The following is a 23,116-nucleotide window of genomic DNA, read 5'->3' on the forward strand; positions in this document are numbered from 1 at the left end:
ACAAAAGTCTTGAGAATTGTCTTTTTTCTTTTGTCATTTCTGACAAGGAGGTAGAAGCTGAAATACTGCGCTGTCACAGCTCGGCTGGTTCGGCACTGTAGAGCAGGGACGAACGTACAGATAGAGACGGAAAGTTCCAACAGCGGCTCTGACAGCTGGTGCTGATAAAAGACGTTACAACAAAGCCCGCAGAAATGGCGACTTTTATATAAATGTTTTCCATAAAATAGAGTTTAAACGTAACTCCAGACAAGACACCTTATGTTATCACAAGAAGTGTTAGAATAGAATAGAGCGACGTCTATTTTTACTCTTTGAAATGCAGAAAAACAACTCTGATGCGTCTATTGGGCTCATTTGGTTGCTATTTTATCTTCATTCTTCTATTTTTACTCTTTAAGAAAGCAGAGAAGCTGCAAACAGAGACGCACTCACTTCTGTTGCTTCTGTCCTCATCCACAGTGCTCATTCCTGCCCAAGTTCTCCATCCACATAGAGACAAAGTACGAGGACAACAAAGGAAGCAATGACAACGTGAGTACGCTGGTGTGGGTGATTGGAGCTTTGGTTCGAGTGTTTCCTGACGGTCACGGAGCTCTCTGACAGCAACATTATTCTGTATATCTGCTGTCTATTGCATGCACTGTCCACAGGAAGAAGGATTCCTCCTGTGTTGCTCCTCGGGATGGTCAGATAGTGTCCTATACTTTGAGGCAAATTTGTGATTTAGATGCACAACTGATGTGTTATTAGTCACGGTAATATGAGGGCTGATGGTTAAAATTAAAATAACAATAAAAATATCCATATTTAACCTGTTTTGATTACAATAACATACGCGCTATTCGTGACCCCGCTTCTGTTTCACGTCGCTCCGTTGACACCGCTAATGTCAGCCCAGTCGGTGAATCACTCCCACTCAAACCTCTCGGCTTAATGTAAGCCGCGCTTGTCTGTCTCCTCTCATACAGAAACACGTAAAGCAAAAAAAACAAGCCAATTTTCAGAACGAAACAGCACATACGGTGGACTACAAAGACATCTGCAAAAGCTACGCGAGTAAAATTACCCTGGCAGATCTGGCAATTCATAGGCCCTCGTGTGCAATCCCGTCATATCATAATGCCAGCTATACATGAGCCTTGAGAGTCTGCCAAAAACCGCGCCACTTGTTGGACAGTTAATTTCATTTGGACTGTTGGGCCACTCGCTCTCCACGCTCCACTTTATAAGGGTATTAGTCATCAAATGAAAGGCTGCCAATGCTTGGACAGTGAGAAAGAGGAATGGTAGGGGCCGGCGTGCAACAGACAAATGGCTTGGAATATATCACGGTGAGCGGCTGGCAGGCCTCGTCTCATCGCGTCTTCATGTTTTTTATTTTTTTGCGTCAGACTGGCGATGCGGAGGACGGCTCCCGAAGCCTCGAGTGTGTCGTTGACAACGTCTGAGTAGTTTGCACGCGCTCATAAAGCAGGGAGGCGGGCTGTCAGCGCGCATTAAACACGTGGCGACGTTTTTAAATTGATGCTTGTTTCATTTGACAAGACAACGCGATGGATCCGAGACTCGATAAATCAAATTTTTGAGAACTGAAATGGCCTCCAGCAAATGGATAAGCAAAAAAGTCATCGCTGTGTCGCGTAAATAACTGTTTGTGCCATTGTGTTTAGACGCCCGTGGATATGAGACGAGATACAAGGAAGTGTGTCGCCGCCGCCACACACACAAACTCTCAAAGACAGTGATTCAATAATACAGCTGCACTACTTTGTGTAACATCTTCAGGGCAAATAAACAAGAGGCTTTGCATGTTTTATGACATTGTGTAACCGTTTCATGAGATGTGTACATAGAAATAAGAATGCAGCTGCTTTGTTCTTGAATATTTAATGGAACAACGAGCTCGATGAACCGGTCTCCCCATGTGTCCGTTGTTATGTCATAACATACATCTGTCCACTCACGCTGTGTCTAAAACAAAATCAAAAGACGGAAGGTCCAGTGTCATGGAAAAAGAATCAGAGATGGAAGAGGGATGAAAGGAGGGACTGAGGGGAGGAAAAAGCGAGGAATGGTGCAAGCGAGGGAGGAAAATCGTGGATATTTGGACAGGAAGTGAGTGGGTGTGTGAGTGGACATGATGCACTTTTTGAATGGGAGGGTGTGGTACATGACACACGGGATTCCACACACACACACACACACACACACACACACACGCTCATGCTTGGGCTCCTGTTGTAATCTCTTCCAAAACCGCACAGCAAGCAAAATGAGACAACACATCTGTTTCTTTATTTTGGCAGCGTTCTACTTTTTCAACCTTTTTAACACAATTTTTTATCCGTGAAACCCGATATGACTAAAATTACAACTAAGCCGCCTGTGTTTTGAAGTGCATGCACGGACAAAACTGACAAGATTAAGTGTGCCAAAAAAAATAAAAAAATGCTGACGTACACGGTAGAGGAGTGCAGATGGCTAATGATGGGGCTCAGGGTGTGTGGAGTTTGGGGATTGCCTCGCTTGAACTAGCGATTCGAGTGAGGAGAAGTAGGAAAAGAGCTCAAGGTAACAGTAGGTGTGTCTTGGATTTGAGCCGACATTCAAAATGACAGCGAAAGGTGTTACAGTACAAACCAAAAGTAGGTGACAGGTTTAACTCGCTGCAGTCGAGGTCTGCGTCATTCATGTGTTTACTGTGCAATTGTCTTCATCTGTCACTCTGCCAGCCTCTTTCTTTCTATTTCAAATGAGTTTGCCGTTGGAAATGTACTTTCTCATCTCCACAAGCGCAATAATTTTCTTCAAGGTTTTATCGAAAAGAAAATGTTTACCGCTGTTCTTACAAATGTATTTTGCAGATATCTTCCCTTTTTTTTCTCATCTGTTTACGCAAATCCATCTCTTCTTTTATCCCAGTTCCTCTCACTTCTTTCTCAGAGCGTCTTTAACCTTCACAGTATTTACACTATTTAGCCCATAAGGTATGACAAGAACATGTTTAGAAAGCCTTGCTCTTGTCATAGAGAGCACTGTTTTGCTCACTTCAATTTGCCGTTTGCCCTCGAACATCTGATAAAACAAGAGAACATGTTGTTTTTTTTCTCCACTTAAACGTGCAGCAGTCTGCTTGCACACTGAAAATATTGGAAGTTAATCCCTTAAATGCAGCCTGTGGCCTTTAATCTCTGACTATAAATGGACTAAATAGTAAATATACACTTACATGCATGTGTGAAATGGATTGGTATTGGCTGCAGAAGAAATAATCCAAGACAACAGTAAACAATAGTGAAAGCAAACGAAGGCTAAAGAATGGTTCCACTCACTTTTTGTGCAATCAGCTGACTTGTCCACATATGACACGGTAATTGCAGTCAGCACTGTGTCCTTAAGCGCAGACTGAAGACACGGGCTTAGAGCAACCCCTGATGGTTGTGTAGACAACTACAATATGTGCCTGTGGGTGGTACTGCGTTGTGAAGAGGGAGATAATAGGGTGACAAGATGCACAGGCGACCACTTGAAGTACATTCCCGAGATGTATTTTTACACGTGGAGAGGTTACTGTGAGGCCGCTGCTGACGCTGACGCACTGTTCTGTTCTCAGATCTTCGACACCGAGCTGAAAGACCAGGAGAGGGAGGTGTGCTTCATCGACATTGCCTACGACGAGATCCCCGAGCGCTACTATAAAGAGTCTGAGGTGAGCTTTGCATAGGTGTGTGTGTCTGTAGATGTTAATGGCTGCTGGGTGTTCGCACCGGCAGAGGTAAGTGTATTGCCGAATCTGGAAACTGAAGTTAAACCGTGTGATTTAGAAACAGTATGATTGCCGTGTTGTGTTTATAGCTTCTGTTAAATTTGCTGTTGAAATCCAAACATGTCCTAATACAAATTATGTGGACCTCATTCCCACTTGTCATGCAGCTGCACTTTGCTACTTTGAATGCCTCCCCCTTCTCACGCTTGCATTCAGCTGGAGTTTAAAAGCCTTTTAATAGTTCAGTCTGTGAAATGAGAAGCTTGTCTTCATAGCTGTTTCATAACAGATCGCCTCAGCCCTAATGAGCCCCGATTGAGATTGTCCGACCACCAGAAGGGTTAAAGCAAATAGTATTTAATAGTGGCATTTCAATCATGCATCTTAATTTAAGCGTATCTCCACCGGGACGCGGAAACAATGTTGCCCGGAGGTTTTCGGTTAATTATTGTAACACCTAACGTGTGTGTGTTCACTCCCCGACCGTTGCAGGACTTGCGATATTTCAAGTCGGATAAGACGTCGCGAGGGATGCTTCAGGAGGGCTGGAGGGATACGCAGGATCCCATCATGTGCTCGTACAAACTGGTCACGGTCAAGTTTGAGGTTTGGGGGCTGCAGACACGAGTGGAGCAGTTTGTGCACAAGGTGAGAGGTCAACCAACCCTCAGATTGTTTCATGATTTTGCATATGTTGAGCTATTTTACTTTGATTGACTACATTTATTTATCCACTTACCTAAACCATGTGGGGATACCTAAAGGATATGGCTGGCATTATTCTATGTTGCTACTAATATCAGCAAAAATACCAAAATCAGCTCTTTGTTGTACCTTGTTCGTGGCGTCCTGGAGCTCAGTAGTTCATAGTGAGGATATAAACCATTTGAAAGAGTTTCCTTTTATCAGAATAATAAATGGGATTGTTGTTCAATTGCATATGACAATTTTAATCGGACTTAAGATATAAAACTTAATAAAATGTCTTTTTCACATGAGTATTGTTTTTGCTGCTCTGAATGTCTCAAAGAGTCCTTGCTTTTAATATTGAGTTTATTGGAAAAAGACTGAAAAAAGAAAATGTTGTCGTAATAGCAAATGAAACATACATGAACCATTTATTACTGCATCTGTTTCGTTCATCATATTTGGCAGTTGGATCAGTTGTTGACTCATCAGAATGAGCGGAAGCTTCTTTTTCATGTCAGTGTGTGAAAACGCTTTTACTGTCTACGGATTTCTATTTAGTTTAAACATTATACCATTTAATGTTACAAGTATAAAACTATATTGGACCATCTTTGCTTTGTATCGTAGGTGGTCCGGGATGTGCTGCTGCTGGGACACAGGCAGGCCTTTGCCTGGGTGGATGAGTGGATAGGTTAGTCTGCAAGCTCATTTTTAAAGTTTTTAAAGCATTTACTTTCTTATCTAAAGAAGTGTTGAACATGCATACCGTAGTTACGTATAAGTAATTAAACCTTGACATTTAACATCTCTCTTAAAGGCTTATGCTACTGTTGTTCTGTATGTATTGTATGAATCACTGTAGTCTGATTGCCTGTTAATTTACCAGCATGCATCAACAATCATTCCACCTGCATTTAACCCTCTGAACCCCAAAACCTGTTTGTTAAAAGGCATGTTGTTTTTAGAATGGTGCAATTTATCAGAGCCAGTAACTCCAGAAAGAATAGTCAGTTTTTTAAAAAAACTTTCCAATAGTCCTTGAACTTGTCATCTCTGATATGTCGTTCCATCCCCAAAATTGTCCGAATCTAAGCTTCAAATTGTCTTATTTAAATACAATCTCTTTACCCTGCGTGTTTCAATTAAATAATCTCCCAAAAATCTATTGTGTACGCTAACAAGATTCACTGTTGAAAGATTCACTGTGAAGCTGCAGCAAACAGTCATGTGTACAAAATTCAGCGACTGTTCGACTGCGCCAGGCTTAACTGAAAAAAAGAGTCATTAAATATTAGTCATTTATTTTACAAGTCAATTGTCAATCTCTATTATGTATTATACATTTAGGTAGTTAAATATTTACAGTACGTAGTTACCATTTTATGTGTTGATTCCAGATTTTTTTTTAAACATTTTTGTAAAGTTAGTAAAGAAATTCAGCTTTATTTATTTATTTTTTTGTATGATTCGTGGCTCTATAACAGTTTTGAATTAACTGTAATTCTTGCCATAGTTAAGCTGTTTCTGTAGAAGTGCAGGACTTTGTATTGCAGTGAAAAAATAAGTCCCCAATGAGTAAAAAAAAATGCCCAGAAACTGTTGGGGTTCAAAGGGTTAACCTGGCCACTGGCAGTCCTGCTCATTCTCCTGCAGCATGGATCCTCCTCTCACCACTAACCAACTAATGACTGCAAACACTTTCCAGGCATGGATTTTGTTTCAATTCAAACCTGCACAATAAATAATAAGCCTTAATCCACAACCTTTCATGTTTCATGATAAAGAAATCCACGTGTATCGGTTTGTGCATCAATAGTTTCTCTGAATTTTTTTTTACTGTATTTGAAAATTGACATCAGTAAAATGTGTGGCTGTATGTCATAAACCTTGCAAACCAATCGGCTGCAATTACAAGAAGCAGCAACATCAGTGATAAATGATGCACTTACCAGAACATGTAAGCTGCCTCCGTCTGATCCTCTGAGTGTCTGATAGCACAAGAGGCGGCTCTGTTTGTGCTGCAGCCCATAAGTGGCTGCAACACATTGACCGAGCTGCAGCTGTAGGGCTCGCAGTGAACAAGCTCATTATCTTTGCCATGAAACATGTTTCTCTCCTCACCATATCCACTAACCTCAATACCACATGTCCCTGCAGCCTGGATGCTTTTTTTTTTTTTTTTCAAATGCTCCTGAAATCTTTCCACGTGTGGAATGATTGTTTTTTGCCTGTGGAATTAGTAAAACTTAGCCGGTGTTCCTTTCTTGTGCTTCCACTGATCCAACCTCTTCATGCTTTTCCTTAATCGCGACACATCCTTGACCTCATCCATCCTTTTCCTCCTGGTGTGGCTCGGATCTGTCTAGCTGTTTCCTGTGCACTCTTTGGGTCCTGGGAAGCTAGCGCTTTAACCTCTAAAGCATTAAACGCAACAAAGCTTGCCTCTGCCACCTTAACCACCCATTCCTCCTCCCCCACCCCCCCTCCGCCTGTCTCACAACCGGAGCGCCACTGTGGAGGAGTTACCAACATTTCGATCCTCGTTCCACCCCTCCCCTCCCCCTTCTTCCAGATATGACATTGGATGACGTGCGGGATTACGAGAGACAAATGCATGAGAAAACCAACATTAAAGTTTGCCATGAGCAGCAAGAGCATTCCACAACAAACCCATCTTCACTGGATGACATAGAGATCCATGACAAAGCAAGCGTATGTGTCTTTTTCATTGTTTCTTTACTCCATTGTCCCTCCTCTGTCTCATATTTGAACCGTTGCCCCAGAAGCTATCGCAGCTGCATATAACTGTCCTCGTACATCCACTCATTCTGTCCCACACTGAGGCAAACTGTGCATACATGAATGGTTGGAAAATGTAAAGAACGTGAGAAATGAGACTGGGTTAGCCTGCTCAGCAGTTGAAACATCATGTGAGCTTTTAAAACATCTGTGTTTTTACAGCCTTTGTTTTTTCTTTTTCCTAAAATTGTCTATAAAGGATAGAAAAAAAACAACTCTTATCCAGTTTGTTAACTTAATCGATCTCTTTCCGATCCAGACATGACAATGGATGAGGTGAGAGAGTTTGAGCGCGCCATCCAGGAGGCCACCAACCAGAAGATTGGGATGTTTCCCCCATCGATCTCCATCAGCGAGACGCCCCTGTCCTCCTGTGCCCTCACTGGACCCGCCAGTGCCCCCTCCACCCCCATGTGCACAGATGCGCCCGAGTCCCTCTCTGTCCCAAAGGACCGACCCCGCAAAAAGTCCGCTCCGGAAACCCTGACCCTTCCCGACCCTGCTCCGAGCGCTGCCGCCTCCCAGAGCTCTGCCTTGAGCCCGTCGCCCGTTTCCAACCACCTCCAATCGTCCACGCCGCCCTCCAGCTCCGACCTCGCCGAGATGGACGAGCAGTAGAGGGACCTTGCAATGTCTTCCCCCGGCCCTTTGTTGTACTTACTCTGTCCAGACCCATTGTCTTACGAGCCCAATGAGACTAGCCTGACCTCCAAACACCAGTGCCCAAACATCCAAGTTCTCTAGCCATATCCAATCTCCAACCATCACTCTAGAAGTCTTCATCAGTGTCATCGATGCCATCCAGGCAGCTGTAGGCTCCTCGGCCACCCTGACATGGCCGACTCTCTCTTCCTGTGAGTCCAGAAGGCCACACTTATTCTAAGAATGATGTTTTAGTCCAAACAAGAAACATTAGTAGTGATTTTTGTTGAGTGGCAGTTCTTTATTTAATGTAAATAAACTATTCTCATTGTTTCTTTAGGTATATTTTCTTCAATCAGACGAACTGGCTATTAACTTTGAAGTAGTTGCCTTAACACCACAGAGCCAATGGTGTTTATTAGTTTCGACAATGCGCGGAAAGGATCGATTGACCAATGCTGTCCGTTTTCAGTCTGCGAGAAGACTGTTGGTATTCAATTCGAACTGAAATCAACGACACAAACTAGAGTAGCACAGTAAATGTAACGCGTTAGAATAACACACGTTGGAAAGACAGCCAAGCACCCTCAGAAGATCCACCAAACTGTTCTCTTGAGCCGTCCAAACTGGCCTGTGGATGAGATTGTACCCTTCCTTTCCATTCCAAAGTCCAGTTATATAAGAGATGCAAGATCAGTACAATCATAGAGTGAACACAGCTCAGGTCTCCCCCCCGACTCTACCTGGCCCGCACTCCAAAAGCAGGGATGCCACTGTACCTTTTTTCTCCCTGCTTATTGCCAAACACCTGCATTTTATACCTCCACAGATATTCTAATACGATAACTCTTGTATGTGCTATACCTGTCTACTTAACCCTGGGAATGTTTACACATCAGAAACCTTTGAGCATTTGCGTATTAGCAGTAACGTTTTAGATGAATCTGTTACATCTGCACTTGCGTCTCTAACACGATAGGTTAATGATACTAAAAAACGAATTTGTTTATTATATCTAGTTGACTTAGAGGTCAGTACCACAAAAGTACTTCATAACAACAAAAGTCAAACGTTGCCTGAAACTAATGCTGGACATCTCGTGTGACATCGATGTGATCCACTGTGATCAAATCAGCAAATCGCATTTGTGTCAGATGTAGGGGAAAAAAAGGCCATTTTTAAGGAGTTTTTCAATCAGTGACTGATCTTTGTGGAGGTAATGAAAACTCTGATAGATTCCAGGAGAAGGGCACATGCATCAAGCTGACTTGAGTATGTGCTTCATTAGGTGCATACCATTTGCAGAGCAGCTTACACTTTTGCTTTTTGGCAATACAGAGCTTTCATTAGAACGATTTTAAAATAGGAAACACCCTCTGCAGTGACCCGTGATTTGTGTCGGGCTACTAGTTGCCATCTAAAACGAATAGATTAGGACAGCAAATTCATTCTTAGATGGAACCCCCCCACCCCACCCTTACCCCTCTACCTTTACATCCAATGATATAATTCAGAGAAAGGGTTTTTATATGCTGCATGGAATGTTCCTGACATATATACGCATTATGAGAAGTATATATGGATATGCTGTAAATGGATGACAGTATATCTGGGGATGCAATTGTATGAGAAAAAAAAAAAAACAACAAACAAAACTGAATGCTTACATTGGAAGTCTGTACTAATTTTGTATAATAGAGAAATGCAGATTTTGAGTGAAGCATGTCCAGAGAATAAACTGTAGGCCTATAAACTCTTTGAACTCAGTGCCTCTGCATGCAACAATTGTATCATCACCTACATGTGTGTAAACCAAAATCTCTTATATTTCAGCTACACAAATTTTCATTGCTGTTTTTTTTTTTTTTTTTTCTATCTCAAATTTAACCAAGAATAAAAATGGGACACAACCCGACGTACAGTAGCTGAATTATGACATAATCAGATCAAAAACAATCATATTAAACAACATCATCAGACTTTCAAGTGACAGGGCTGACTTGTTATTATGTTTTAGGAAATCGATAATTTGTATTATTTTTTTTTTTCTTCCCCTCTTCATTCAAGTACTAACCTTACAGCGCAAATGCATTTTGCACTTTCCAGTCTTTGACACCTTATTTGACAATGAAGGAATGTGTTACATTACTGTCTTGTTGGGTTTATTGGACCAAAGTCCTATAATACAGCGTAGTAACTTTGAAGAGAGCAGGTCAAAGAGAAGGTCCTCAGTGGTCTTGCCATACGATATTGTAATAATTTGTACAGTTTCTCACTTGCTTTTGTTAAAAAAAACAACAAAAAAAACTAAACAAACTGTAGCTATTTATCTGTAATTGTAGCTTTTGTCTTTGCCTTTTGAGGATTAAAATGCTATATACCAGTTATTGGCCCTCAGTATGGATCTATTATGTATAGATTATACATACTTGCAACTCTGGTATTGACCACCTCTCTTGTCAGGAACACAGAGATCCAGGGACATGTTTGATCTACCATGGGCTATTAATATAATGCAAAATATCCAACTGTGTAACATTAAGCTCTGCTCTGTTTAAAAGAGTAACACATTAGGTATTGTAAATACTGTTGTTAATGATTAATATAGTAGATTTCTTACGATGAACCTGTTCCGAGTTTCATTACCGATGTGTCATGAATGTGCTCACGGATTTTAAAATAGACAGGTTTGTGTTTGTGCGACAACGATGGCATTCCCACAGACATGAAATTCAAGGTTTGTTTTGATCTAGGAGTAGGCTTAATACGTGTATCTATGAAGTCGTCGTCATCTATTGAATTCAGTTAAGTTTACTCTTCTCAATCAAGTATCAAGACTCCTCATTGTAGTGGTGCACTTTGGACTATCCAGTTGCTTTTGCTGACCCCGCAGGGCAAAATTATTTTGCAAAGTTGTAAAACAAAATGAAGCTTTCCTTTTTTTTTTTTTAGTGTTGTGGCTGCTTTGACATTTACTTGCCATGTTAATTGAGAGGTGATTGGCTTTTCTGTTTTCTTTTTATTCTTCTTTTGTTTTGTAGTAAACCTGCTGTACTTTGATTTCGTGAGTGCTGTATTGTTTGAAGGAAAATCTTTTTCAAAATGAGTTTAGCATTATTTCTTTGGCTAGAAGGACCAAGCATTTCACTCCTCCTTCCCTCCTCCCCGATGCAGTTTGCATTCGGCCAGGCTGTTGTGCTGTCTCCTTGAAAACTGGGACCTGTCTCACAAACCGGGGATCACTGAGTTAGATGGAACTCGTTGCTGAGTAAAACCACAGCTTTGTGAAACAGACCTCAGAAGTGCCATTCTTATTTAGCTGCTGGAAGTTGCTGTTAGTTCTTCCACTTATCTATTATGTATTTTTTGTCATATTTTTACTGCCCTTTGAAGTCCGTTTGGTTCTTTGTTGTAATTATTGTTTCACTTTTTTTTTTTTTTCTGAATTGGACAAATAAACTTTATTAGCTATTGAGACGGTGTTGCTATTCATTCTGTTTCATCCATTTAGGTTACACATGAAAACCTTAGTGTGAAGTTTGCTGCTCACGCCTGATCTTTGAATTCTTTACCACCAGCTGATTGTGATATTATCTCAATTTAAAAATCAAAGCCGCACATAATGCATTTCTGGACTCCTTTTTTTTAGATATGTTTTTCTTATTTTGTAGATTAAGAGCCCTGTATTTATCCATCCATTTCACTGGGTTACAAAAAAATACTTTTTTTGAAGGTGTCTAGGATTTTTTAAAACTGATTTGGGACATTTTTGCAACTCTGAATCCAAATAATGACATCTGCTTTTCTGCGTTAGCTCAGGTTTTTATGCCAACTCGATTTAAACAAATCAATTTTACCACTAAATTGATTACATTTTTTGACATTAGCGATTGATTTATTTTAGTATTTCTCATATGAAATTGGATTTTCGAGGAAAAATTTCATTTTCTAATCCTTTTTAAAAGCTAAATGATCCAAAAGCAAAACCAATGTAATATCTGGATTCAGCACATTGCAATTGTCCAAAATTAGATCAAAAAAGTTTTACACCAAAAAGGGTGTAGACCAGTGTTATCTATACAGTTTAAGTGTTACTTAATCCTCACTAGGGTCGCAGAGGAGCTGGAGTCTATCCCAGCTGGCTTAGGACAAGGCAGGTGACACCCTGGACGGGTTGCCAGTCCCTTGCAGAGCCACATAGAGACAAACAAGTTCACTCACATTCACACCTCAACATGTTTTTGGACTGTGTGGGAGGAAGCCAGAGAACCCGGAGAGAACCCACGCTGCACGGGGAGAACATGCAAACTCCACACAGAAAGATCCCAGGCCCAGGCCAGGATGCGAACCAGGGCTCTTCTAGCTGTGAGGCGACGGTGCTAACAACCGAGCCACTGTGCAGCCCCATCCTGCATTTAATTTTATGTAAATAGAAGTTCAAAAGTATTAGCAAAAGTTCTCAAAGAGTGTAATATCCATTGGACTTTTATTACTGATACATTGTTGAATGAGAAATTAGGCAGTTTAACCTTTAACAGGCACCATATTTAATATGCTGATCATTTGGTTTCCATGTAGAATCAGAATCTGTTACAGCAAAGTCACATCTATAGCTGACTGGTAAATGAAAAAAAAAAAAGAAGAAATGAATACCAGCTAAAGTGCAAGTACTTCATCATAATTTAGCTTTTCCCAACATGGAGCAACTTCTGCTCTGTCACGCTCATAGCTTTAACATTATGTTCCTCTTAAACTACATACAGAATCACCAGTATTTTCCCTGGCTAGTTACATGCTTAGAAACTAAGACATTGCTAATTAAAGTGGACAAAAAAGGCACACAACACTCCCACTCATGGAAAAGAGATTGACTGTAGGTAAGAGAGATGATTCATGCATTTTCCACAAAATTCAATTTGAGTTTTCTTAAAGCTCACTTATCGCTTTGTATCAACAAGAAATTAAGAGACACCCATGATGATAACCTCATGAAAAGTTTTTGGTCAAAAAGTGCTTGATTCATTTACAGTGTAATTTCTGTTTGCATCATTCACTTCCAAATGACAGAAACTACAACACTGATCCAGACACAGCGTGATATGGTCAGCGTGTGCCCTCCAGTGGATGTTGCATTTACAGGAGGGGCTGTCGTCATGTTTGTAACTGTGGTGACAGGAGGAGTTGTAGTTACGGGGGTTGTTGTAGATACAGGAGTTGTTGTAGGTATGGGGGTTGTTGTAGATACAGGGGTTGTTGTAGGTATGGGGGTTGTTGTAGATACAGGGGTTGTTGTAATTAACGGGGTTGTTGTAGTCATAGGTGAAGCTGTGGTAAGCACTCGAGCCCGTCCGCCACATGTTCCCACATTTCCTACTCTGTCCACAGCAGCCAGGTCCACATTTGGTGAACAGCAGGAGGCGCTGTAGGTAACCACTGTGATGTTCTCACCTCCAGCTCCAGTCACTGTGCTGGTATTGAGGGTACCGTTCCCTTGGCGGAGGGTAATGCTTGCAATGCCAGTCCCATTGACGCCATCGGTGAAAACAGTGGAGAAGTCCCAAGAAGAGATTGCACAGAGTGATGGAGAGGAGGTACAATCGCCTGATACATTGGTGTCCTGGCACACTGGACCAGACAAATCTGTCACCTGGAGAGAGAGGTAGAGTAAGAAGTGATGAAGCAAAAAGTTAGGCAAGAGAACAGGAACAAAACTTGGCTACCAAGCATCTGTCATTCAGATGGTTGTTGCACTCAGTATAAATGATATTTTAACAGAATGATGTGGCGATAACGTGTTAATGTTGAAAAGATAACAACAAGTTACTTAGATCCAGGTTCTGGCTCACCAATATAGACATTTAAGGCACTAAGTGTTCATAAAAGTAGTTATGAGAAGGACAATAAAAATATTCCTGGTAATAGTCTTCCACTAGCAGATCAAGTCCCAGGAACAGCATTGGGTTGTGTGCAGATTTTGATGTAGTGCCCAAACACTTGCTGACCATTTTGTGATGCACACTGGCTCCAAATCCATTTTTCCCATTGTAAAACAAACTGCTATAAAACTGTAAATACTTGAGCACCAGAAACCATGTTAACTCTCTATGTTATCAGAATTTGGTCTAATACTGGAGAGTCTTGGTTGTACATGCTTTCTATCGGTTTGACTGAGAAGGACACTAATGAGTATGTTATATGGGCAAAAAACATTTGGAAGTGTGCAGAACATCTGTCTACATGACGGAGGCATTCTGTACATTTTTTTGCACCACTGAGTAGCTTTCATTATACTTAATGATTCGCTGTCTTGAAAACTGGTATCCAGTTTCCATTACTACATCCATGGGGCAAACCTTCCCCCACATACTCAATTCCTTCTCAGCACTGCCCCTTTAGACTAGAAGATGCCACTGCTGCAGATATCTATCTGCAAGTTTTGTAGGAGGCTGCAAGGTGGCACAGTGGTTAGCACTGGATAGACTCCAGCCCCCCACGACCCTAGTGAGGATTAAGCGATGTATAAATAATGGATGGATGGATGGAAGTTTTGTAGGAACTTGTCGAAAACCCTCTAAAAGTTGCTAGGAAGGTTGAATGCATCACGAGTTTATATTTTCTTACATGCAAGGTTTATAAGCTGCTGAGTTAAAAAGAAGATTAGGCCATATAGAATAGTCATACTGTATGTGGTGTGATTTTGTTAGTCTTTCTTCTTACCCTGGCAACCACAGCAAACCTGAGGACAGCATAGTTGATTTCAGTGGCAGCAGCATTTTCTGCCTCAATGGTAAGAGTCACATCTGTTCCTGAAACAGTGCTAGCTGGGGCTGTTAAGGTTACGGTGCCGTTGGCTTTACCCCCACTGGATGCTCCAATAGTAACAGAGCTAGGTGAAGTTGAACTGTAACGGCGATCATTGTTGACTCGCACTGTGAACGTCCCGGTTGTGTCTGAAGATACTGTGAAAGGGATGGAGGTGGTAGAACCCGGTTCTATGGTGATGTCAGCTTGAGCCTGGCAAAGTGGGTGAAGAAGAGGAAAGACAGTTTGAGTATTTCTTTTCGAATTTCACGTAATATGGCAATTAGTGTTGACCATAGCCAGGAGGGCACGGAGATCTTTCTTCTACCAAAGTAAAAAACTGTGCAACTGAGCTATAAAAAGAAGGTGACAACGCTCACAGTAACAGAGAGACTGGATGTCTGGATCTGTGTGGACGCTTGTCTCTGGAAGTTGCTTAATGTGGACCTGGAGGTGGAGCTAGTGTCTCGTCCTGTCAGCCGAACTGCAAATTCACCTGCTGGGACTGCAGGGAATCCGACCAGGAAGTCGTTGTTTCCTAATGACTGTGGATGATTGAAAGAAAAAGACCAGTTGCTTATTGCATATTGTTTAGTCAAAGAGTAGCAGCAAATTAATTATGAGGCTCTTTTGCAAGCGTCTACACAGAAACATAGTGTGACCAATGTTAATGATATGTAGCCTGTCTTCCACTTCTCCCAGCCCTGATTTCTGTTTTCATACAGTTCTATGCATTGCAGAATTTATGTTAATGCAGGTGTTGTGGCTTTAAATACAAATTATGAAAATGTAGCCTCACTGCCAAATATTCAAAGCTTGGGAAATACTACTTTGGCTCCATTCTAAGCATCCAGGGTTTCTCATTCATTTCAAAACAGGAAGACAAATCACTTTAAGAGAAAGATCATATTTAACTTTCTTCGAAATCAAAACCAGTCTGAAACCAATTGTAAAGCTTGCTATACAAGGGTTGTTGTTTGGAAAGTGGTCAGTTGTAATGTTGAGTATTTATCTACATCTTTTAGGATTGTCAGGTGTAACATGCCTGTACTAATCCGCTGATCTCCGTTAGCCCTGAGCTGTTGAACAGAGTGACCTCTGTGATTGTCACGGTGTCACTTCCTGTCACAGTGACCAAGAGACTGACGTTAGCACCTGAAAGACGTGGAAAGAATAGAAGAGTATTATTGTGACAGATCCTTAGACACTGTCCAAATGTACACAAAGAAGACTATCAGGTTTTGGAAGGGAAACAATAGATGAGCTTTTATGAGGTGACCTTTACTGATTGGGACACAAGACATGTCACTACTACCATTTTTGCTGCTGTTAAGGACAAGGAGGAAATGGCTTTGGTATAATACATATTATATTATTTGGTACATAGTTGTGGGTTCCAACCTGCAATAGGACGTCCTTCTTTAGGTCTGACACCACTTTGGGCTCCCTCTTGTACTTCCACAAGGTCATAAATGAAGTTCACTGAACTTTGACCTGATGTTCAGACAGAGAAGACAAATATTTCTTAGGAAATTTAAAGGAACTGATGACGTGCTTTATGAACTCTGATTTAGCCACACCACTGACCTGTGACCTTAACAGTGTAGGCAACATTAGAGTTAATGCTTATGTTCCACGATCCTGTTTGATTGGCAGTGTTGAGTTTTATCCGGCGCAGGTTTCCCACTGTGGTGAGGTTTGCTAGAGGACCACTGGACAGAGTTGACATCTGAGACAATCCTGGAAGACATGAAAATTGTTAAAAACTGTCACACACATTTTATTTTAGTTTTTTAACATTTGAGGGAAATGGTTTACTCCTGAAGATATTAGCAAACTGCCTAAAAGGGACACTTCAGATGACTGACATTTGACCCTACATGGGACTTTTGGACCCCAGGCCATTTGGCTTAGGTGACAGTTGACAGGTGACAAAAGAGGGGCATTTGTTATCCATTTGCAACCAAAAATATGTCAACTTATTAGAAAATATATTTAACACAGTATAAAAGTCTACAATGAATACCAACAAATATTTAGCAAATATTCTTTCATGGGGTCCAATGGACCCCAAAAGACCTTCCACATATGGCAACATGAAAGTCCTGAATAGTGTTAAAGAGTCAAAAAGCAAGCAAATGCTGAGACAAAGAAGGAACGTTAGTCTTTGAAATGGTTGCAGTGACAACACGGAAATCCAAAACATGTCATTGAACTGAACCTGTAGAGCTGGTCAGTGTGAAGGTGAGAGATGAGGCTCCGGTGATGTAAATGATCATGTTGCTTATTGATGAGTCAACAGTAAAAGGAAAATTTTCAGGTCGTCCAGGATTTATTACTGCTTGGAAAACTGTCACCTGGATGAGGAAGCAAAAACTGCTGTTAAAGAAGGAATTGGTGATTTGCAATGAAAAATTTGGCCACAACTTGCACAACACAATAATTTACACATTGCCTTCAGCCAGCTTTTAATTTCATTGCTCAGTGTCTCACCACAGCACTGGCTGTTAAATCTTCAATAACTGCTGTGGCCAGAGAGAGGCCTGACTTCGGGACTTCAATGGCCTGTCCTCCAGAGGTTTGGGCTAAGTCTCGGTATAGCTCGGTTTCACCTCCGCTTAGTGTTCGTGATGCCAAACCTTGAGAATCCCTAACGCGTCGCCGTCGTCTGGAAAGCACATCTGTCAACAGGAAGGTTACCTAAAAGTAAAAGGATGGATCAATAATAATATATGCAATAATCCTGTAGTGATTTTGCTAAAGTGTGTTTTAAAATAATCTAGCTATGCAATCCTAATTGGTAATAATGCATTTATAAATGGTAAACCATTGGAAAATTTCTGGGTTTATATTTGTTGAGTATGACTGTAGTTATCCACTACATTAATTGAACTAAATTTCATCAAACCATAAAAGTCTGCGGTTACTATTTTAGGTAGAGTTTTCTCTCACACACAGACTTACCTTAGACTTGGATCTCTCTATAAGGGCAGTGACGGTGCCTTTCTTATCAGAATCTTTGGCTGGAGCATCAGTGAAGACAAAGATCTCAGAGGAGGATGGCGCTGCTGTCAGGGCAAGCTTTCAGTCAAACATAGGGTAGAAAAAAACTGTCATTTGTTTGATCTGTTGGAATAATGTCCAAATGTAGATGTCCTCAGTGTAACTGTGTGTGTGTGTCCCCACAACACGAATTGTTTAAGTACACTCACTTCCAGTCCCGACATACTCAGCTCTGGGTTGTCCCCTCCTCCAATTGCAGTGAGGTTGTTGATGTTGACTTTGAAGGTGTCTGCATCAGTTGTCCTTATCAACGGTCCAAAATCTAGATAGGAGGTAAAGTAGGATATGAATTGACATTTTTTTTCAGATCTCCAAAGATACTTTTTGTTTTGGTAGGTTTCACATTCAATATTTGGACCATCTGTAAAATTCGAAGTCACATGCCTGGGTCGTTGAAAGGTACAAGTATGTATTCAGAGGGCTCCTGCGATGTTCCTCTCCTCTTATCAATAATGTTAAAGGACTCTCTCTTAGCTTCATCTATGTCATCTCTCATGCTGCCGGTAGTGTCAATGACAATACACAATGCTGAGGCCTGGGAGAGGCCCATCAGTCTAAGGGAACATGAGGAAGACAAAACACAATCATTTCCTCATGCTTTATGAAGGAGCAGCACTTTTTCCAGATGTTGAATAGTTGCTAACTCTCCAGAAACAGAACTTTTCATGGAAACAGATAAATTCAACTCTATGAATGTCTGCCAGGGCAGACTGGTGTCTGATGAGCAATTTGGAAAAGTTTGCTTCCAACATGATATGACAACACATTCCACAAACCACTTGTTTTCTCGCATACACGCCCTCAGTGTTCACATGGATGTTATAGCTTCCTTCTGCAACCATTCCATGAACACAGAAGTGTCTCAGGTGAATTAGCTCCATACCGCAGGAAGTTCTTGTCTCCAACAGCCAATCTGATGTCCTCCAGTAGCTCCAAAGTGGCATCCACTGCTAGGTCAGCTGCTTTTTCGTGAAGTGCGCCATGACCAGACTCAACAGCGTCCTTATTGATACCCCCCACTGGGTCCTCTTTGCTTGTCTTGTCAGCCCTACCACCGTGGCTGCATTTACCTTCAAACAGAAATAAGCTCAAATGCGAATGGACAGTGATGATGAAGAGTTGGATTGTTAAGTTTCTGCTCAATAAGGCACAAAACCGCTACACAAACAATTCATTATTTGCAAAGGCTATGGCACTGAATATACAGTGTGGAGAAACTCACACCTATTGGTTGTCATATGTCAAATCTACAGCTTGTTGGTGCTCAATGCTCTGAGTAGCTTTTCACAAACTCACCAACCTTTGCAAAAAGTCCAATTTGCCAATGGAACACTTTTTGATTTTTTGAAAATGATGGAATGATAAATATCTAGGCTGCTAAGGTTGTGGCTACACAAATGTCAGAGATTTTTACCTGCAGGTTTTACTGGAGACACAAAGTCAAAGTAGCCGGAAGTGAGAAGCCCCTGACTCAGCACTTCAGGCAAAATGTTGTCATCACACATCTCTCCTGTACAGCTCTTACAGGTTGGAGTATCCGGGCCTGAGGTAAAATATGACAGAAGTTATGCATGATATAGTAACCAGTCTGGAATCAGGATATAACATATTTAAAAGGCTAGCTGATCAACTGGCCTTGGCTCCTACTAAGCTGTGCCCGATTGTGGATTTGTGTTTGCTTTTAAAGCCTTTAAATCAAAGTAGAGCCAGTGTATGTAAAATGACAAACAGGTTATGATCACACACAAAGTCGTACGTTGTGCCAACTGGAAAACCCCTTGCATCAAATTTGTGATTGACTCATACTTCTAAGCTGTTGCAATTTGAAACTATACACGTCACTCAGACAGAGGATCTTACCTGCCAAGTTCTCTAGAGGTTGATCTGCTCTGATCAGAGTGCTGTAAGGAGTAGTTTTCCCCAGCTCCACCCAGTTACTGTGGCTGTAGAAGTCCTTAATACACAGAATATCTAACTTTATTCACAAAACTGTTTCTTACGTACAAAATGGTATTTATAAGATAAAAATAAATATCTACTGCAACAGTATAATCATTGTTTCTACCTGAAGGGTGTGACAGATTCCTCCAAGAGCCTGCTGGGCAGCGTCAAAGTTCCTCTGCTCCACACTCGCCTTCACAGTGGACAGGCCTCCACAGAAAAATATAGCATTAATAGTGTAGTACAGCTAAAACTTAATTAAGTGAATTTTTTTAACTCTCTTTTTTTTTCTTGAACAATTCCCTGTAACTAGAGCTTTGTTAATATGTATATCAAATTTGGGAAAACAGTTTACAACAAGCTTTTTTCCATTTCACAGAATAAGAATTGAGTCAAAAAATGGCCTCAGTGTTGTGGTCTTGTGCATGAACATTCGAACAGTACCTGCTGTGATGATTTCCCGTCCTTCCTGGAAGGCCTCATTGTTAAAATGGTAGTTCACATCCAGTTCGAAATTGAAACCCACTCTGCCATTGTTACGGTGGATGCTGTTAATGGCAGTTTGAAAGGCGTCAGTCGAGTTGGGAGAAGTGGAGCTGGGTGTGGAGGAACAGGCGCTTTGCACCTTAGTAACTGTCAGGCTGTCATCAATCTGGAAACAAAGAAAAGCCAAGACCATCACTGAGCTTCCTCCCACACAGTCCAAAAGGTTAATTGGTGATTCTAAATTGTCTGTAGGTGTGAATGTGAGTGTGCTTGGTTGTCTGTCTCTAAGTGTAGCCCTGTGATGGACTGGTGACCTGTCCAGGATGTCCCCTGCCTTCACCCTAAGTCAGCTGGGATAGACTCCAGCCCCCCGCAACCCTAGTGAGGATTAAGCGGTGTATAGATAATGGATGGATGTTTTATCAACTCAGCAGAAATGTCCGGACTGGAATTTCTTTCATCAAGACCTCACCGTCAAGCTGAAGTCCCGTCCATCAGCAGCAGCAATGTCTCGGCAGACCTCAGCGGTTTTTCTGAGGATTGCCTTTAGGGTGATGTCGCGATGAGTCACAGAGGTCCTGTCAACAGAGAAGGCTTGTTGGAAGCAGTGAGTGAGACGTGGCAGGGAGAGGACCACCACCACCATCAGGAGGGTGACTGATTGTCTGGTCATCATGATAGAGGACAGAGCTGAATTGGACCAAAGAGAGAAGAGGGAAATCAAAGGAAGGAAGAATTCAGTAGTTTTAACCACTCTTTCTTTTGTTTGGGAGTACTTTTTGACTCAGATCTAAGCTTTGCTGTGCAGATCACAAAGTCCAGTTCTGCCTTATTACATTAGGAATCATCTCAAGACTGAAATCATTTCTCTCAACGACTTGGAATGTCAAGCAAGCAGACATTCTCAGCCTTAAAGCGAATTAAAACTTATGCCTGAAACACGACTGGACAGACTCGACTTTCAGCATCACCTCCCACACAGCCTGCTATCGGCATCAACGCCCTATCACACTTGAACTTGTTCTATGGCGCTTATCTAGATTGTTTTCTAAAAGCAAAATGAAATTGTAGAATTGTACTGATAGTTTCTATAGAAGTAGCGTCATAATGAGGGTGTTAGGAGGTGGTTTATATTAAATAAGTATATATATATATACGTATGTATGTATGTATGTATGTATGTATGTATGTATGTATGTATGTATGTATGTTCGTATGTATGTATGTATATTATTATGTATCTTACAAATATTTAGCAACATGTAGCCAATAATGGAAATGATGAATGGATGGCACATACTCAGGGAAAGTAATTTTAAATGCCTACTTTGAGTTTCTAAATGTTGAAAATGTCCATAGCTATTATCAGTGGCATTCTGGTACTAATCTTTTTACACTTCTGTGGCACAGTTCTTGATTGTAAATGTGAAACTTGTCTATCTACTGCAGCATCAGGGTGTTGCTACAGAACAAATTGGGTAAACTTAAATAAATTTGTTCCACAATGATTTTAAATGCATTTCAAAGGAAGTTTAAAATTACTATTTTTGGTTCATAACATGAACATAACATTGTCTAATAACATGAATCCCCATAAAATAATTCCCTATAACATTTAATGTGTGGGCTAGCTAAATATTTGCAGATCAGTTAAACAAACAAGCAAAAATTATTATTATTATTATTGCTATTGTTATTATTTATAATCCAATTAAAATGTATAAAAGATATGAACATTTGACAAACTCTCACCTTTGAGCTTCCCTTTCTTCAACTTGTGATGCTCACCCTGTAGACTCGTGTCACCTCAGTGACTGTATGTCAAACCTCTAAAGTGTGTTTGGCCGCCCTTCCTGGTGCACTTTCAGGTAATCTGATGCATCCTCATTCTTTCCATTGTTGCCAGTATAATTATTTGCTTCCTTGTTTGAGTGTCTAAACAAAACAATGCTGTCTTGGTTTTTTTTTTTTTTTTGTATGTACCACAAACGTAAAGAAAAAAAGATGAAATAGACAAAGACGTTCTTTAACAAAAAGTTTAAATTCACTTATAATAACTTGCACAAAGCAGTGGACATGATCTGCATTATCTTCCATACAATACTCTCCACATCAGAATGCTCAAAGTGATCTATTGTATGTACAGCTGCATAGCCAAAGACAGAAAAACCACCGGGTAGTACTTAGTTTGGAGGTCTGTCTTGGAAAACTCACATTTTTCTGCTTTCAGTGTTACACCTGCTTCCTACAGTTGTTGCTAGCAGTCTTTAATCATGCTGGGCTTGTGTGTCCGCATGAACAAGCACATCATCCATCTGGCACACTGCGCCATGCAGGCCTTCCAGAAGCTGTGATATCCTCCTCTGAAAATGTTCTGGTGCAGAAGAAGTGCCAAAGCCAAGTCGATTGCGACAGTACCTGCCAAATGTGGTAAAGGAAGTGGTTAGCAGCGCAGATTATTTTGATGAAGGAATTTGTCAGAATCCTAAATTTACATCCACTTTCGAGAATATTTTGGCACCTTCCAGGTGTCCAAGGGTGTGTTCCACTGAAGGAAGCATGCGTCTTTCTTTCTTGACTGAGTTGTTCAGCTTTGTTAGATCCACACATATGCGTACCTCTTTGTCATTTGGTTGTGGTACTGGGACCATCCCTGCACACCAGTCTGTTGGCTGCTCCACTTTGGGAATCACTCCGAACTCTTCAATGTGTGCCAACGGTTTTTTAACTTTTGGTAGGAGGGGGAGAGGGACGCGTCTGGGTGTTGACAAGTGTCATGACCTGGCTCAAAGGCAATGACAAAAACGGAGAGACGCAGTGCGAACAAAAATATATATTTATTTAAACAAAACAAATATAACAGTACCGGTATGAGGTGTGTTGGTCAGTATGATCAGTGGTGTCCATGTGAATGTGTGTAGTGTG

At 41.1% G+C, this 23,116-nt stretch overlaps 2 protein-coding genes across 2 annotated transcripts in view; one reads left to right on the top strand and one right to left on the bottom strand.

Moving 5' to 3' along the window:
- LOC103353563 (phosphatidylinositol transfer protein cytoplasmic 1) overlaps window positions 1–7,609 on the top strand; it is a 79,382-nt gene extending 71,773 nt beyond the window's left edge. Inside the window, exons 5-10 of the mRNA XM_008276606.1 lie at window positions 463–534; window positions 3,617–3,712; window positions 4,262–4,417; window positions 5,087–5,150; window positions 7,032–7,171; window positions 7,518–7,609. Coding sequence (XP_008274828.1) covers window positions 463–534; window positions 3,617–3,712; window positions 4,262–4,417; window positions 5,087–5,150; window positions 7,032–7,171; window positions 7,518–7,523 — 534 coding nt within the window. The 3' untranslated portion in view covers window positions 7,524–7,609. The remainder of the gene's footprint in view (window positions 1–462; window positions 535–3,616; window positions 3,713–4,261; window positions 4,418–5,086; window positions 5,151–7,031; window positions 7,172–7,517) is intronic.
- Window positions 7,610–12,367: 4,758 nt separating this feature from the next.
- Window positions 12,368–22,020, bottom strand: LOC103353564 (von Willebrand factor A domain-containing protein 7-like). The gene is made up of 18 exons (XM_008276607.1): window positions 21,944–22,020; window positions 20,664–20,881; window positions 20,150–20,357; window positions 19,830–19,915; window positions 19,625–19,718; window positions 19,179–19,307; window positions 18,648–18,834; window positions 18,149–18,318; window positions 17,914–18,026; window positions 17,666–17,782; window positions 17,195–17,401; window positions 16,923–17,058; window positions 16,289–16,441; window positions 16,103–16,195; window positions 15,747–15,856; window positions 15,082–15,246; window positions 14,618–14,914; window positions 12,368–13,547 (listed from the first exon to the last, which is right to left on the bottom strand). The coding sequence occupies exons 2-18, from the start codon at window positions 20,865–20,867 to the stop codon at window positions 12,951–12,953; spliced, it is 3,066 nt and encodes a 1,021-aa protein (XP_008274829.1). The 5' UTR covers window positions 20,868–20,881; window positions 21,944–22,020; the 3' UTR covers window positions 12,368–12,950.
- Window positions 22,021–23,116: the final 1,096 nt, after the last annotated feature.

This window comes from Stegastes partitus, unplaced genomic scaffold (genome assembly GCF_000690725.1).
Source record: "Stegastes partitus isolate 25-593 unplaced genomic scaffold, Stegastes_partitus-1.0.2 Scaffold77, whole genome shotgun sequence".
NCBI classification, from domain to species: Eukaryota; Metazoa; Chordata; class Actinopteri; family Pomacentridae; genus Stegastes; species Stegastes partitus.